This window comes from Aotus nancymaae, unplaced genomic scaffold (genome assembly GCF_030222135.1).
Source record: "Aotus nancymaae isolate 86718 unplaced genomic scaffold, 86718_ANA_hifiasm-v0.15.2.pri h1tg000010l, whole genome shotgun sequence".
NCBI classification, from domain to species: domain Eukaryota; kingdom Metazoa; phylum Chordata; class Mammalia; order Primates; family Aotidae; genus Aotus; species Aotus nancymaae.
The window spans coordinates 58,595,198-58,611,899 of record NW_026988421.1 but is presented as its reverse complement, the minus strand read 5'-3'; the positions used below and the strand labels follow the sequence as shown (position 1 = coordinate 58,611,899).

Sequence of the window (16,702 nt, the reverse complement as noted above, 5' to 3'; positions counted from 1 at the left end):
CTTATATTTAAAAAGCTGTTCATCTGAAATTCAAATGTAACTGAGCATCTTGTATTTTATCTTGCAATCCTACTTGTGTTTCTACCTCACTACCATCAGTGAGACATAGAAATAGCATTGGGGATTACTGATACTGTCCTTTATAGTAAGGCGACACTTCCATCGTTAGAAAACTGCTGTGCTCTGAAGGTATTAACATTCCGTATGGTTTCACTGGGTAACATCTCCATTGTTTCTATTAGTGTTTAACAAACCACCACAAACAATAGCAACCATATTTGTATCTCACAATGCCTTGGGTTGGCTGAGTATCCGCAGGGCCATATTCTGTACTGTTTTCACTTGTGGTTTTTCACATAGTGGCAGTCAAATGGCAACTGTGGCTAGATTTGGGACTTGATTTTTGGTACCTCAATGCTTCTTCCTGTTCCCTCTTTCCATAAAGTGCCTAATGTTTTAGGGACCCTAAAAGAGACCCTTCAATCTTTTGCAGGGTAGCCTAAATTTCTTTCTTTTCTTTTCTTTTTCTTTTTTTTTAAAGATGGAGTCTCACTCTGTCACCAGGCTGGAGTGCAATAATGTGATCTCGGCTCACTGCAACCTCTGGCTCCTGAGTTCAAATGATTCCCCTGCCTCAGCCTCCCGAGTAGCTGGGACTACAGGCACACACCACCACACCCAGTTAATTTTTGGTATTTTTAGTAGAGATGGGATTTCACCATGTTGGTCAGGATGGTCTCGACCTCCTGACCTCATGATCCACCCACGTTGGCCTCCCAAAGTGCTGGGATTACAGGAGTGAGCCACCGTGCCCAGCCTGGATTTTTTACATGGTGTTTCAAGTTGCTAAGAAAAGGGAGAGGGAAGCTGACAGGCATTCTTAGTGCCTTAGCTCCAAAGTCAGAGAAAGCTATTTCCTTCATATTCTATAAGTCAAGACAGTCAAAAACCCTGTCCTAGTTCAATAGGAGCAGGCAGAAGCTCTGTCTCTTGTAGGAGAAGTATTTGTGTACAGGAATGGATGGAATTGTTAGAAGCTATCTTTGAACTCCTCCATGATCTTCCATTTCGATGAAGTTAGTTGCTATGATTCTTTTACATTATCCTCACTTATCCTCCCCCAAGTACTTTATTTTTCATCCTGATGTTTACACTTTTGGTAGAAATCACAGTTAATTAAAACAGCCACATAAATTATCTCCACTTCTTATTCTTGCAAAGTTTATCCAACAGTTGTTTTAAGCATCTCACATATAGTTCTCACAATAAAGAGAAAGCATTGCCTTTAAAGTGTTTTTCTTTGGAGTATTTAATGTTCATTGTTTGCTTTAGAACTGGTTTTATCTTTTAAAAAAAATTTTAGTAAAAAATAAGCAGAGCCCATTTTCCTGCCCATTCATCCTATCCCCTTTCTTAACTGTGGATTTTCTATCAGTAACTCAGTAACATGTTAGCTTTGGTTCAGAGGATGATTGGATTTCTTCCATGAGGAATGACAGAGATTGCTTAGAAATATCTGAGAAGCAGCAGCAAATTATAGATTTGAGGATAATCAAGATGGAATATTCTAGGAGGCGAGTATTTATTTCTTCCAACCTTCTTCCTCTGTGATTTTTTTGCCTGTTTTACTAGAGAACAAAGACAAATGTTCTTAGCATGGTGTTCTAGGTTCTCTGTCATTTGGCCCTGACTTAATCTCCGTTATTCTTAATGTTCCTTTTCCTTCAGCTCTCCTTCTCAGTGTTGTCTCCTCCTCATCACACCAACACATTACCCCGTTTTCTGACAAAAGAGTCTACTTGTTATTTACCAGAATTTGCATCACTTCCCGCTCAAACACACTTGCATCTTTGCACATACAACTTCTACAGCTTGATGGCTTCTCCACTCATTCTCCTTACACACACCCCCAACACTTAAGCAACTAATTTCAGAGGAGTGTAAATGTTATTGCTTCCATGAAACCTTTGCGTTTTCACGAGCTGGAATGGATCTTTTTCTTCTTGGAAGATTTATAGCTTGTGCATTTGTATTATAGCAATGATTATATTCTTCTTGTATTTTGTTCTTTTGTAATGAGTTTTCTTCCCACTGCATCTTAAGTCCTTATAATGACAGTTATGACATCTCTCATTTACTGAATGCTTTCTAAAGCTCTCTACCAAGCATATTTATTACATTATTTACTTTTTTCCCTAAAACAATAAATAATGCCATGGTATTGTTATCTCTGTCACCCAAAATGTGTTACTATAGCAGACATCACCCAGCTAAGAGATAGAGACACAGTTCCAGCCCAGGTTCATCCAAGCCCAGCTCATATGTGTAATCACCATACCAGGGCTGGGGATTGTGGCCTACTCACTTTCAGAACTTCCCAGTGCCTAAGTCACTGATTTTATCATCACAAATTCTTTTCTTTCTTATCCTTTGTTTTAAATCCTTTTTAAAAATTAAACTTTCTTCTTTCTTTAGCCTCCTTTTCCATCATTCATTTGAAAACTGCATACCTATTGCAACTCTCTCAATAAGAGGAGGAAGACTTTTTAAACATCCTTTACTTTATTTAAAAAAATTAAGCCTGGTGCATGGTTCTGTCAGGCCTTTCGGGTGTTCTCCAGGCTTCTGGGGCGTTCTTAATCCTCTTCAGCCTTCTCCAGGCCTCTCTGGTGTTCTTCAGCCTCTCCAGCCTTGTCCAGGCCTCTCGGGCATTCTCCAGGCTTTTGGGGCATTCTTCAGCCTCTCCAGCCTTCTCCAGGCCTCTCCGGTGTTCTCCCGTCCCAGGCAGCAGGATAACCCAACGGTGACCATTTCTCCAGGCTGCAAAGATTGAATCGTGAATTCTCATCCATCAAATGCAGAGCACTTGCCATAGATGAGGCTATAAGCAGGTATTCAGGGTTGAAAGACACAGTCTTCGCCATCCAGAAGCTCACAGTCTAGTTAAAAGGCAACACAGATACAAGTAACTATAAACAAAATGAAAATGTGTACAAAATAAGTAAGTCGAGAGCGATCCAAGATGGCTGGTTAGGAGGAACTCGGGATTGCAGCTCTGAGAGAAAGTGCAGAGGGTGAGTGGACGCCGCATTTCCAGACGGATTTTTACTGCCCACAGACCAGGAGATTCACAGGCGGAGGAGCCCCACGGGTCACCAGAACTGCTGATTTGAACGGCGCAGCCGCTAAGCCTGCGCCCTGGGGCAGCGGCTCCCTCTACAGAGTGAGAGAGACTGAGTCCCCTCTAAGCCAGCAAGGGGAGCTGAAACGGGGAGCCAGGCCAGCGCCACGAATCTCAGAGCCGCGGCTTCAGCTGAAGCAGTGGCTCCGGAGGCAGAGCAGATGAAATGGTGTCCCCTCTTAGCCAGCAAGGGGAGCTGAAACAGGGAGTCAAGCCAGGAGATGCCCGGGCAAAAAAAGCACCACTGCAGCCACAACTGAACCCGGGATGGTCCAGCTCTGTGGAGGAGGGGCGTTCTCCATTACAGAGGCACCCTGCAGTTCCCAGGGCAATCTACCAAGGCAACCCACCACTACAGAGACTCCGTCACTACAGGGGTGGGCCAACATAGTGGAAGCAGTTCTAACTACACCCATATAAACAGGACTGCAGGGAAGTTCACACGGAAGCTGGGCGGAGCCCACAGCAGCTCAGCAAAGCCTCTGCAGGCTGAGTGTGACTAGGCTGCCACCTTGTGGGCAGGGAAAACAGCAACAGAACAGCGGAAAATCATAAAGCCCTAACTCCCTGGGACAGAACACCTGGGGAGAAGAAAAGGGGGTTTATGAGTTCTGCTGCTGCAGACTTAAAATTACCAAAATCAGAAAGACGGCAACTACAAAGTCAACAGGTGGATAAGTCCACAAAGATGGGAAGAAACCAACGCAAAAAGGATGAAAACACCCAAAACAAGAACACTTCTCCTCCTACAAGGGAGCACAACTTCTCACCAGTAAGGGAACAAGACTGGATGGAGAATGAGTGTGATGAAATGACAGAATCAGCTTTCAGAAAGTGGATAATAAGAAACTTCCGTGAGCTAAAAGAACATGTTCTAATCCAATGCAAAAAACTACGAACCTTGAAAAAAGACTTGATGAAATGCTAACGAGAATGGACAACTTAGAGAGGAATATGAGCGAATTGATGGAGCTGAAAAACACAACACGAGAACTTCGTGAAGCATGCACAAGTTTCAACAGCCGAATTGACCAAGCAGAAGAAAGGATATCAGAGGTCGAAGGTCAACTCAATGAAATAAAACGAGAAGGCAAGATTAGAGAAAACAGGGTAAAAAGGAATGAACAAAGTCAACAAGAAATATGGGACTATGTGAAAAGACCTAATCTACGTTTGATAGGTGTACCTGAATGTGACGAAGAGAATGCATCCAAGCTGGAAAATACTCTTCAGGATATTATCCAGGAAAACTTCCCCAACCTAGCAAGGCAGACCAATATTCAAGTCCAGGAAATACAGAGAACACCACAAAGATATTCCTCTAGAAGCGCAACCCCAAGGCACATAATCATCAGATTCACCAGGGTTGAAATGAAGGAGAAAATACTAAGGGCAGCCAGAGAGAAAGGTGGGGTTACCCACAAAGGGAAGCCCATCAGACTCACAGCAGATCTCTCAGCAGAAACCCTACAGGCCAGAAGAGAGTGAGGGCCGATATTCAACATCCTTAAGGAAAAGAACTTTCAACCCAGAATTTCATATCCAGCCAAACTAAGCTTCATAAGTGAAGGAAAAATAAAATCCTTTGTGAACAAGCAAGTACTCAGAGATTTCATCACCAGACCAGCTTTACAAGAGCTCCTGAAGGAGGCACTACACATAGAAAAGAACAACCAGTACCAGCCACTCCAAAAACACACGAAATGGTAAAGAGCATCAACACAATGAAGAATCTGCATCAACCAAAGGGCAAAACAGCCAGCTAGCATCAAAATGACAGGATCAAATTCACACATAACAATATTAACCCTAAATGTAAACGGACTAAATGCCCCAATCAAAAGACACAGACTGGCGAATTGGATAAAAAGCCAAAACCCATCAGTGTGCTGTATCCAGGAAACCCATCTGACATGCAAGGATACACAAAGGCTCAAAATAAAGGGATGGAGGAAGATTTACCAAGCAAATGGAGAACAAAAAAAAGCAGGAGTTGCAATTCTCATCTCTGATAAAATAGACTTTAAAGCAACAAAGATCAAAAGAGACAAAGAAGGACATTACATAATGGTAAAAGGATCAATGCAACAAGAAGAGCTAACTATCCTAAATATATATGCACCTAATACAGGAGCACCCAGATACATAAGGCAAGTTCTTAAAGACTTACAAAGAGACTTAGACTCCCACACAATAATAGTGGGAGACTTCAACACACCATTGTCAATATTAGACAGATCGACAAGACAGAAAATTAACAGGATATCCAGGACTTGAACTCAGACCTGGAACAAGCAAACCTAATAGACATTTACAGAACTCTCCAGCCCAAATCCACAGAATATACATTCTTCTCAGCACCACATCACACCTACTCTAAAATTGACCACATAATTGGAAGTAAATCACTCCTCAGCAAGTGCAAAAGAACGGAAACCATAACAAACAGTCTCTCAGACCACAGTGCAATCAAGTTAGAACTCAGAATTCAGAAACCAACCCAGAACCGCACAGCTTCATGGAAACTGAACAACTTTCTCCTGAATGTTGACTGGATAAACAATGAAATGAAGGCAGAAATAAAGATGTTCATCGAAACCAACGAGAACGAAGACACCACATACCAGAATCTCTGGGAGACATTTAAAGCAGTCTCTAGAGGAAAATATATAGCAATAAGTGCCCACATGAGAAGAAAGGAGAGATCTAAAATTGACACCCTATTGTCAAAATTGAAAGAGCTAGAGGAGCAAGATCAGAAAAACTCAAAACCTAGCAGAAGACAAGAAATAACTAAGATCAAAGCAGAATTGAAGGAGATAGAGACACGAAAAACCCTATAAAAAAATCAATAAATCCAGGAGCTGGTTTTTTGAAAAGGTCAACAAAATAGACAGACCACTAGCCAGAGTAATAAAAAAGAAAAGAGAGAATAACCAAATAGATGCAATAAAAAATGACAAAGGTGATATCACCACAGATTCCACAGAAATTCAATCCATCATCAGAGATTATTACAAACAACTCTATGCACATAAACTAGAAAACCTGGAGGAAATGGATAAATTCTTGGACAGTTGCCTCCTCCCAAGCCTAAACCAGGAAGAAGTCAAAACCCTGAATAGACCAATAACAAGGTCTGAAGTCGAGGCAGCAATTAAGAGCCTACCACCCAAAAAAAGCCCAGGTCCAGATGGGTTCACAGCCAAATTCTACCAGACATACAAAGAGGAACTGATACCATTCCTACTGAAACTATTCCAAATAATCCAAAAAGAGGGAATCCTTCCCAAATCATTTTATGAGACCAACATCATCCTAATACCAAAACCCGGCAGAGACTCAACAAGAAAAGAAAACTACAGGCCAATATCCATGATGAACACAGATGCAAAAATCTTCAATAAAATACTGGCAAGCCGATTACAACAGCACATCAAAAAGCTTATCCACCATGATCAAGTAGGATTCAACCCGGGGATGCAAGGCTGGTTCAATATACGCAAGTCTATAAATGTAATTCACCACATAAACAGAACCAAAGACAAAAACCACATGATTATCTCAATTGATGCAGAGAAGGCCTTCGACAAAATTCAACAGCCCTTTATGCTAAAAACTCTCAATAAACTAGGTATTGACAGAACGTATCTCAAAATAATAAAAGCTATTTACGACAAACCAACAGCCAATATCATACTGAATGGGCAAAAACTGGAAGCATTCCCTTTGAAATGTGGCACTAGACAAGGATGCCCTCTCTCACCACTCCTATTCAATATAGTACTGGAAGTTCTAGCCAGAGCAATCAGGCAAGAAAAAGAAATAAAGGTATTCAGTTAGGAAAGGAGGAAGTCAAATTGTCTCTATTTGCAGACAACATGATTGTATATCTAGAAGACCCCATCATCTCAGCCCAAAATCTCCTGAAACTGATAAGCAACTTCAGCAAAGTCTCAGGACACAAAATCAATGTGCAAAAATCACAAGCATTCCTATACACCAATAACAGACTTAAAGAGAGCCAAATCAAGAACGAACTGCCATTCACAATTGCTACAAAGAGAATAAAATACCTAGGAATACAACTAAGAAGGAACATAAAGGACCTCTTCAAGGAGAACTACAAACCACTGCTCAACGAAATAAGAGAGGACACAAACAGATGGAGAAACATTCCCTGTTCATGGTTAGGAAGAATTAATATCGTGAAAATGGCCATACTGCCCAAAGTAATTTGCAGATTCAACACTATCCCCATCAAGCTACCAATGACCTTCTTCACAGAACTGGAAAAAACCACCTTAAACTTCATATGGAACCAAAAGAGAGCCCGCATAGCCAAGTCAATTCTAAGCAAAAAGAACAAAGCAGGAGGCATCACACTACCGGACATCAAACTATACTACAAGGCTACAGTAATCAAAATAGCATGGTACTGGTACCAAAACAGAGATATAGACCAATGGAACAGAATAGAGGCGTCGGAGGCAACACAACATATCTACAACCATCCGATCTTTGACAAACCTGATAAAAACAAGCAATGGGGAAAGGATTCCCTGTTCAATAAGTGGTGTTGGGAAAACTGGCTAGCCGTGTGCAGAAAGCAGAAAGTGGACCCCTTCCTGACACCTTACACTAAAATTGACTCCAGATGGATTAAAGACTTAAACATAAGACCTAACACCATAAAAACACTAGAAGGAAACCTAGGCAAAACCATTCAGGACATAGGCGTAGGCAAGGACTTCATGACCAAAACACCAAAAGCATTGGCAACAAAAGCCAAAATAGACAAATGGGACCTAATCAAACTCCACAGCTTCTGCATGGCGAAAGAAACAGTCAATAGAGTGAATCAGCAACCAACAGAATGTGAAAAAATTTTTGCAGCCTACCCATCTGACAAAGGGCTGATATCCAGAATTTACAACGAACTAAAACAGATTTACAAGAAAAAAACAAACAAGCCCATTCAAAAATGGGCGAAGGATATGAACAGATACTTTACAAAAGAAGACATACATGAGGCCAACAAGCATATGAAAAAATGCTTATCATCACTGGTCATTAGAGAAATGCAAATCAAAACTACATTGAGATTCCATCTCACGCCAGTTAGAATGGCGATCATTAAAAAATCTGGAGACAACAGATGCTGGAGAGGTTGTGGAGAAATAGGAACACTTTTGCACTGTTGGTGGGAGTGTAAATTAGTTCAACCATTGTGGAAGACAGTGTGGCGATTCCTCAAGGACCTAGAAATAGAAATTCCGTTTGACCCAGCAATCCCATTACTGGGTATATATCCAAAGGATTATTATAAATCGTTCTACTATAAGGACACATGCACACGAATGTTCATTGCAGCACAGTTTACAATAGCAAAGACCTGGAACCAACCCAAATGCCCATCGATGATAGAGTGGACAGGAAAAATGTGGCACATATACACCATGGAATATTATGCAGCCATCAAAAACGATGAGTTCGTGTCCTTTGTAGGGACATGGATGAACCTGGAAACCATCATTCTCAGCAAACTGACACAAGAACACAAAATCAAACATCACATGTTCTCATTTATAGACGGGTATCGAACAATGGGAACACATGGACACAGGGAGGGGAGCACTATACACTGGGGTCTGTTGGGGGGTAGTGGGGGGGACAGCCGGGGGGGAGTTGAGGAGAGATGGCATGGGGAGAAATGCCAGATATAGGTGAAGGGGAGGATGACAGCAAATCACACTGCCACGTATGCACCTATGCAACAACCTTGCATGTTTTTCACATGTACCCCAAAACCTAAAATGCAATAAAAAAAAAATTAAATTAAATTAAAAAAAAAATTAAGCAACAAATATATTTTATTTCTATTGTATTATGGATAGTAAATATATGTCATTTTACTAAAGGCAGGTTACAATTTTTATTTGTGTATATTAAAAAATGTTTTTTATTTCATAAATGCCAAAGTAAAGACGTGTGTCCAGTAAAATGGGATTTTGATGAAAACAGACAAAACAAAACCTTGATTAATTCTTTAGTTGCCGAGTTTCTGAATTGTTAGTTCCATCTCTCCTCCATGTTGCATAATACTAGCTCACCACTCAGAAGAAAATATGTAGGCTTAATACCTCCTGGTCATCATCCTCATCATCAAATAATATTATGTATCCACAAAAGGCAAGTTTCACTAAATTGACATAGGACATACACAGTGAAATAATTATTAGTTGATTTAATTCCTGTTAGACAAGCTTTGAAAATCACATTTTGCTATTTGATTTAAATTAAAATGGCTTTTAATTTAAAATAATTATTAAAATTTAAATACTGTTAATGTATTAAAATTTTAATACAATATTTTAATTTAAAATACTTTAAATGTGTTTTTCTATTTCCCTGAGGATAATTTCTTTCTGAAATACTTTCTCCTCTTTCTATTCCCTTTCCCTCATAATTTCATTCTTTCTGTTCCTGTATTTGGTGGGAATGGTGGGGCTTTTTTAGACATTTCACACAGGGCTTTCACTTTCGGGTTTCAATTGTAGAGATATATATTATTTTGAGATCCCAAACCACTTACATCAGTAGGAAATAGAAAAATTGATGTCTCGAAGCCTTTTATTAAACTGTAGTGAGAAAAGATGAAAAGCACCTCAGTTTAGTTTTGTTCTAACATCTTTCATGCCTGGCCACAAACAGGTATTTATTGAAAGTGTGTACCCGTAATTCGTATGGGCTCCCACTAGCTTCAGATTTTAGTGCTGTGGCTTCTATTTCTATATGGGCATATTGGATTCTTCTTTAAACTTTTTGTATATCACCCAACTGAAAGGAATGCATTGTGCCCCTGAGCAGGAAAACAATATGGAAATAAATAAGATAGAGGCTACTTTGGTATTATATTTAGGTATATATGACTGTACAATTTAATGAAAACAATCCCATATGAATATGTAAGAATAATAAAGAAAATTGCTTAGTGTAGCATTCTAGTCCTTTTACATCTTGTCCCTATCTACATTTCTAGCCTATTTCATAATAATTCCTCTTTTACGGTGAGTATAATTCAGGCCATGGCAGAACAAAACCCAGTGATATACAGAGCAGAGGTAGTACAGTATAATCAGCAATGAGTAGTTTATGTAAGACAGTGGAGTCTCCTACTTGGTGTATAATCCAACAACATTAACACCAGAAAAAGGTACCTGTTTTATATGGGTTTTCCTGAAAGCAGTACCTAAAACTAGGGCCTTAGTGCAGGTCGTTTATTTAGGAGGTGATTCCTGGAAGCAAGTGTAATAGAACATGAAAAGCGAGGCAGGGAAAGAGGAAATGATATGCTGCTGTAGGCAATAAGAACTTGAGGATCTCTGAGAACTAACAATGTTTCCCAGAATTGTCTGGCTAATGGATGGAGGCTAGGAATTTTATGTGGTAGCTCCTATCCCTCAGTAGTGTGGACTCTGGAGAACTTTCAGGCAGTGTTTATGCTGGGTTGAGAATTCCACATAAACTTGGAACAGGTCCTGAGACAGCATAACAAAGAGACACAAGGAATGCACACAAAGAGCATGGAATGTCTTCAGAGGACGTGGAACTGTTGCCCCCAGCAAAAGCTGAAATCAGAGATAGATCCAGGGGATGAGATATAAGGCACCAAACGTCTATAATGTAGTTCATAATAGCAAAGGTAAGGGGTCATGAACCGGAAAGTTAGACAGGGACTGTGAGAATATTGTGGGTTGGTTGAATTAGTTATACTTTGTTTTTGCATGGGTTAAGATGATTTTAGTGGAGAGACACCTCCCTGCTTCTGACCATGTGCTAGCTCCTAAAGGTTTCATTCATGTCCAACACAAGTAACTGATTTCTGGGCATTTCCCTCTGTCGTGAGACAAAAAGATTACAAAGGTTGGCACAATGTGAAACAATAGTTGCTTTTCACTTCTCATTCTTGCTTGGGCAATAAATCAATATGTATTTCCAGAAAAGCAAAGGGGAGTAATAAGACTTTTTGGATATAATTGCAGATGGGAAATTATAGCGAAGTCTTTTATATGAAAAACAGTCACTCTTTAAACATGTATCTCAGAGTAGCAAATACCAAGTCTTGCTTCTTCATGTCACAATCAAATTATTTAAAAAAGGAGTTTATACTCACTGTCTTTACTGCCTTATCTCTCATTCACTCTTCAAACCATAGCAGTGAGACTCCTGCCCCAACTTTTCCACCGAAACTGCTCTTACCAAGTTTATCAATAGCCTCTTGGTAGTCAAGCCCAATGGGCAAGTCTCTTTCCTTTTTTTTCTTTTAAATTTAACTTATCTTTAAAATTTGACTCTAAACTTGTTTGCTGTCAGTCTCTGGATTTTTCATTGTTGTCATGTTTAATGTACTAATATGACATATATAATGATATTTAATGCGTTATTGTAATATTCACTCTTCTACTAGATTATAAGGAACCATGAATTTCCATCTTGACATTTCCTTCAATACCTTTCTCTTGGTAGAAAGGTGAGGAAATAGTTTCCAGGAACATTTACTGAACCGAAGGAAATAATTTACACAGAAGAGAAGATTTAACAAGTCCATGATGTGAATGTTATAGTTGTGTTTGATAGGATAACTAGAGACATATTTGAAAGTTTGTCTTTTAGTTGTTGGTCATTTGACTCTGTTTCTTGGCTCTTATCTCAGTCTCTTTTTAGGCCCTACTCTTTAATCTGCATGACTCCTGTAAACGGTAGTGTTTCCTAAGATGTCCTTCGTGAGTCTCCTCACTCTATATGGTCTCACCCACACTCTTCACTTGAGTTCGTTCCCATAGGCTGGCTCTTCACGGCATATCTCTAGTGTAGATTTCATCTGAGCTTTCCTTCTACATGTCCAGTTATGAATGAGAGAAGAAAAGAATCAAGGAGAGGGTAATCATTTAAAAATGCCCCCACTCTGAGAAATTAGAGGGAATCTCTATTTTTCTCTTCAGTATCTGAAACTTACCCAACCTGTAGTTCCCACCTCAAATAAACTTGTGACCTCTTGCCTGACTTCCCTGGTTTACTTCCTATAGACAGAAAACACATTTTTCATTCACTTAAGATCTTCCCTTTGCCTTGTAACCCCTTAGCACTCTATACTCTGTCCTAATAAGTGCTCAACAAATATTAATTAATTGCCACTAGTAACTTGTCTTTCTGTATACTAAGCAGAGTCCTTTCTTGTGGATCTTCCTGAAGCCTTTCTTAAATTGCTGATAGTCAGAAAATTTCACAGTGCTTCTGAGCAAGCTCAGTATTTTGGGCAGAGGTATTTTTCTTCCAGAAACCTGTAATTATTTAATGGATTTATTATTCTATGATCATTATAGAGGACAGTACTTTCCATGTAGCTGTATCATTCAGTTCCCTGAAAATGTATTACTATTCATTCCCAAGTAATCTAAAACTAGGCTGTCTATTGGTTTAAAAAATGCTCTAAAATATAATTTTTCTGTCTGATAGCTGTTTATCTTTTTTGTTTTATCATACAGAGGTTATTAAACTAAATCAGAGGTTGACTCAGAAACCTTTGGGCCCATTCACAATCATTGACATTGTTAATGAAACATTTCAGGATATTGTGATCTTCTGTTTTTGTTTGTTTGTTTGTTTTGAGACAGAGTCTTAGTCGCCTGGGCTGGAGTGCAGTGGTGTGATCTCGGCTCACGGCAACCTCAGCCTCCTGTGTTTAAGCAATTCTCCTGCCTTAGCCTCCCAAGTAGCTGGGATTACAGGTGCCTGCCATTATGCCCAGCTAATTTTTGTATTTTTAGTAGAGACAGGGTTTCACCATGTTGGCCAGATTTGTCTTAAACTCCTGACCTTGTGATTTGTCTGCCTCGGCCTCCCAAAGTACTGGGATTACAGGCATGAACCACCGCGCCCAGCCTGATACTATGATCTTTAAAGATTCAATATTATATAAATGCAAGGAATTAATTTTTCAATGCAGTTTTAAATCTCAGAAAATATCTGCTGAGTAATTGCCTAATTGTCATTAATAAGCTTACATATAATCTAATTTAAAAGAACTAATTGTAGCAGAATATTATAGTTGTTTAATAATTTAATGTGTGAGGGCAAGAACAATTAATGCAAATGCGGGAAATTGGACATCGAACTCATTTATTATTCTTCTTGCTCTATTAATCTGCTATAAACTGGCACAATCGGTGATCTAACTTGGTTTAATTACCATGAAGTCTACTATTTAGCTAATCAAAATTTATCATTAATTCCTCCAAGAAGGTAGACATTTTATAATTTATAATTATGAAAATACAAGATGTACAATATTATTTGTACACATGCATAAACATTCTAATAGCACAATTTCTTCGAACAAAAAAGAAAGTATTACCATTTTTAATCTGACTTCTGGTTAAATACAACTTAAGAAAAATTACTTTTGAGATGAAAGGAACTACTACTGCTAGATGATTTTTTTTTTCACCTGGAAGTTTTGTTTTTTAGTTTCTTAATGGACATTCTTATATACCCTTAAGGATTGTGATTTTAGGAATTGTACAAAAACTGAATAAAACAAATTGTGTAACTAATTACTGAGATAGTAAGAAAAGGAAATACCATGAACTATTTTTTGGGAAAGAAAAAACCTGAATTTTTCATTTTTTCTCAGCTCCGCAAGGCTATTATAGATCATGTGTCAGACTCTTTCTTGGATACGACAGTCCCACTTTTGGTTCTCATTGAAGCTGCTAAGAATGGCCGGGAAAAGGAAATTAAAGAATATGCTGCGATATTTCATGAACACACCAGCAGGCTTGTAGAGGTAAGCATGCTAAAACTGTAACTCACTGAAGTCCAGGAGAATGAGGCTCCCATTCTCCATTTATGGTTGAATTGCACCCAAATAAAAACTTTTGACACCATGTTACAAATACAGCAGGGTCTGGCCAAGGTACTATTAAGGCGTGTATGTCCAGATGTATAGATCACTCCACATTGGCTTGTCTTTTTTTTTAATGCATATTTTATCAGAGCTTCACAAAGGAACTGGCTAAATGCAGATTTTTTTTTTTTTTTTTTTTTTTTTTGTAAACCAAGCAAAAGTTTTATTGGGGAAGTACAAGTATACTCCAAAATGCAGATATTTTGTTTTGTCCTTACAAATATTTTCTTCCCATTCTGACTTAAAAGTATCAAAAACTCTATCTCATATCATTTTATTATTCCTCTACCATCTTTTCTTAGCTGCGTTACTCTGTCAGCCTTTCAAGTTGTATTTAACTATGTGGCATGACTACCGAATAAGAATATAAGATATACAGGATAGAGAGATCCATGAATAAGTAAATGGGGTAGTGAATTGGCTCATGTCCCCATAGGGGCAAAAGGAGACAATAAAACTATGATTCCCTCTGCTTGGAAACTAGAGACATGGGAATGCACCATGATTTTTGGAGCAGGATAGCATATTACTGAAGGAGTTGTGAAGTGCCGATAGCTTCCCAGGAGAGAGATAATAGAATTTATTGTATTATGAATATCAATAACACAAGTATATTTTAAGAGATAGCCTGAATGGAAGAAATTCTAATACGAAAAAGATGACAGTATTCACAAGGCCACGAACCAGTGGCAAGAAGGGAGAAATGTGATTTACTAGATCCATAGAGCTGAGCTGATACTCAGTATGGTTCATACTCATCAGCATGGCTGCGTCGGTTGTTTATGGCTGGTGTCTACTCTGGTTGTCCGTGCCCATGCCATACAGGTTATTAAATGTTTTGGATGCTTCACTTTCCTATACCAGCCATGAATTCTGTGGAGAAATAAGTTTTTGTGGCCCAAATGCTTGTAAAACTTCTAATAATCAGCATGTGAATTAGAATCACATCATTCAATATAACATCTACTGAAAAAGGGAGCTTTCTTAACGTCTTTAACTTGGATCCATGGGGAAGGACGTTTCCAATGTAGCTACAGACTCTCTTTATGGATCTCAATCTCCAGAACTAGGAAATGAAAGGAGCGGATGAATACATGAATACTATTATTTGTGCAGTCCAAAGCCGTTCTACCTCCAACTCTGAAATTTCCTTTGAATTTCCCAAGAACTCTGTTAGGTTCAGCAAGTGTTACAATTTCAATTGGCCTTAGATGTAAATAAAGATACAAAACCCAAACCAAGCTAATTAGAGTTGGAGCTAATTCCCAGGTTATTAAACTAAATGAAGGGTTGACTCAAAAACCTTTAAGCCCCTTCATAGTCATTGACATTATTAATGAAACATTACAGGATAATTTTTAATTAATTAAATTATTTATTATGTATCCACTTTTATACCTTCATCTACACATTCCAGAAAGATTTATTAACTATACACACAAATGAATGTTAAAAGTAAGGGAGGAAAGCAATGGGAACAGATTGTGAAAGACATAACTAAGCATAGTCCCTGACAGTCATAAAAGTGTTATCTAAAAATGTGTTCTCTAAGCTGAAGACACACCAAATTATGAAAACAACTTCTTTTTATGAAATCCTCTGAAAGCAAAACTTGGTTTATGCTGACAAAATTGAATTCCTCTTCCTATTTCTCAGTTTTGTTTTTCAATGAAGAAGGGTACTTTGGTCAAACAATTTTAGGAAAATAAATACTGTCTATAGCTCTGCTTGGAAAATTTACATTCTTGAAAAATCCTGAAGCAAAGAGACCTATTTAATTTAACTTAAACAAGAGCTTTCCCCAAATCAGCTTATCTCTTTTTCTTTCCTGGCACGTTACTAAGACACTACTGTCAAGGAAACTTAGGAATGCTACCTTGTACCAAATGGTAGTTTACTGTTATGTAGACACAGCTCTAAGAATGTGTTTTAAAGTTTAAGAAGTTTGGAAATTACGCATTCCATGTGAATTTTGAAACAGTAAAATCTTTTGGAATGATGAACTATTGGAAGACTGAAACTGGATCTCATTTAACTCCACATATTACCTTAACACATTATAATGAGATTATATTAGGTTTGGGGTGATATCTGAGTTCTGGTTTTTACTCTGGTATTGCTTAGAAGCTTTGGTCTAAGTCACTTTCATTTCTGGTGAGCTTTTACTATGTAACAAACCATCCTGGAATTTAGTGGCTTAAAGCAACTATTTGTTATCTCTCACTAATCTATGGGTTGATCAGGAAAAGCTGGGCAATGTTTGCTTAAGGTTTCTCATGTGATTGGTGTCAGATACTGGCTGAAGATGGAATCTGCCAAAGGTTTGCCTAGTCTGGACATGCTACATGGCATAGTCACATGACTGAAAGTGCATGTTAACTGTCAGCTGGGGGCTTAGCTGTGGTTGTTGACAGCTGCAGCAATACATGGCCTCGTGTAGCTTCAGCTTTTCACAGCATAGTGGTTGGGTTCTGAAATGAGAAGTCCCAAATGCAAGCAAGAACTAGGAAGGAGAAGCTGTCATTTGTATTCTGTTGGTCAAACCAATTACA

At 38.6% G+C, this 16,702-nt stretch overlaps 1 protein-coding gene across 5 annotated transcripts in view; it reads left to right on the top strand.

The window, feature by feature from the left end:
• Nucleotides 1-16,702, top strand: part of CTNNA3 (catenin alpha 3) — a 1,835,081-nt gene that overhangs the window by 968,776 nt on the left and 849,603 nt on the right. For all 5 annotated transcript variants that reach the window (XM_064374172.1, XM_064374173.1, XM_064374171.1 and 2 more), the window contains one exon: nt 13,878-14,030. In XM_064374172.1, coding sequence (XP_064230242.1) covers nt 13,878-14,030 — 153 coding nt within the window. The remainder of the gene's footprint in view (nt 1-13,877; nt 14,031-16,702) is intronic.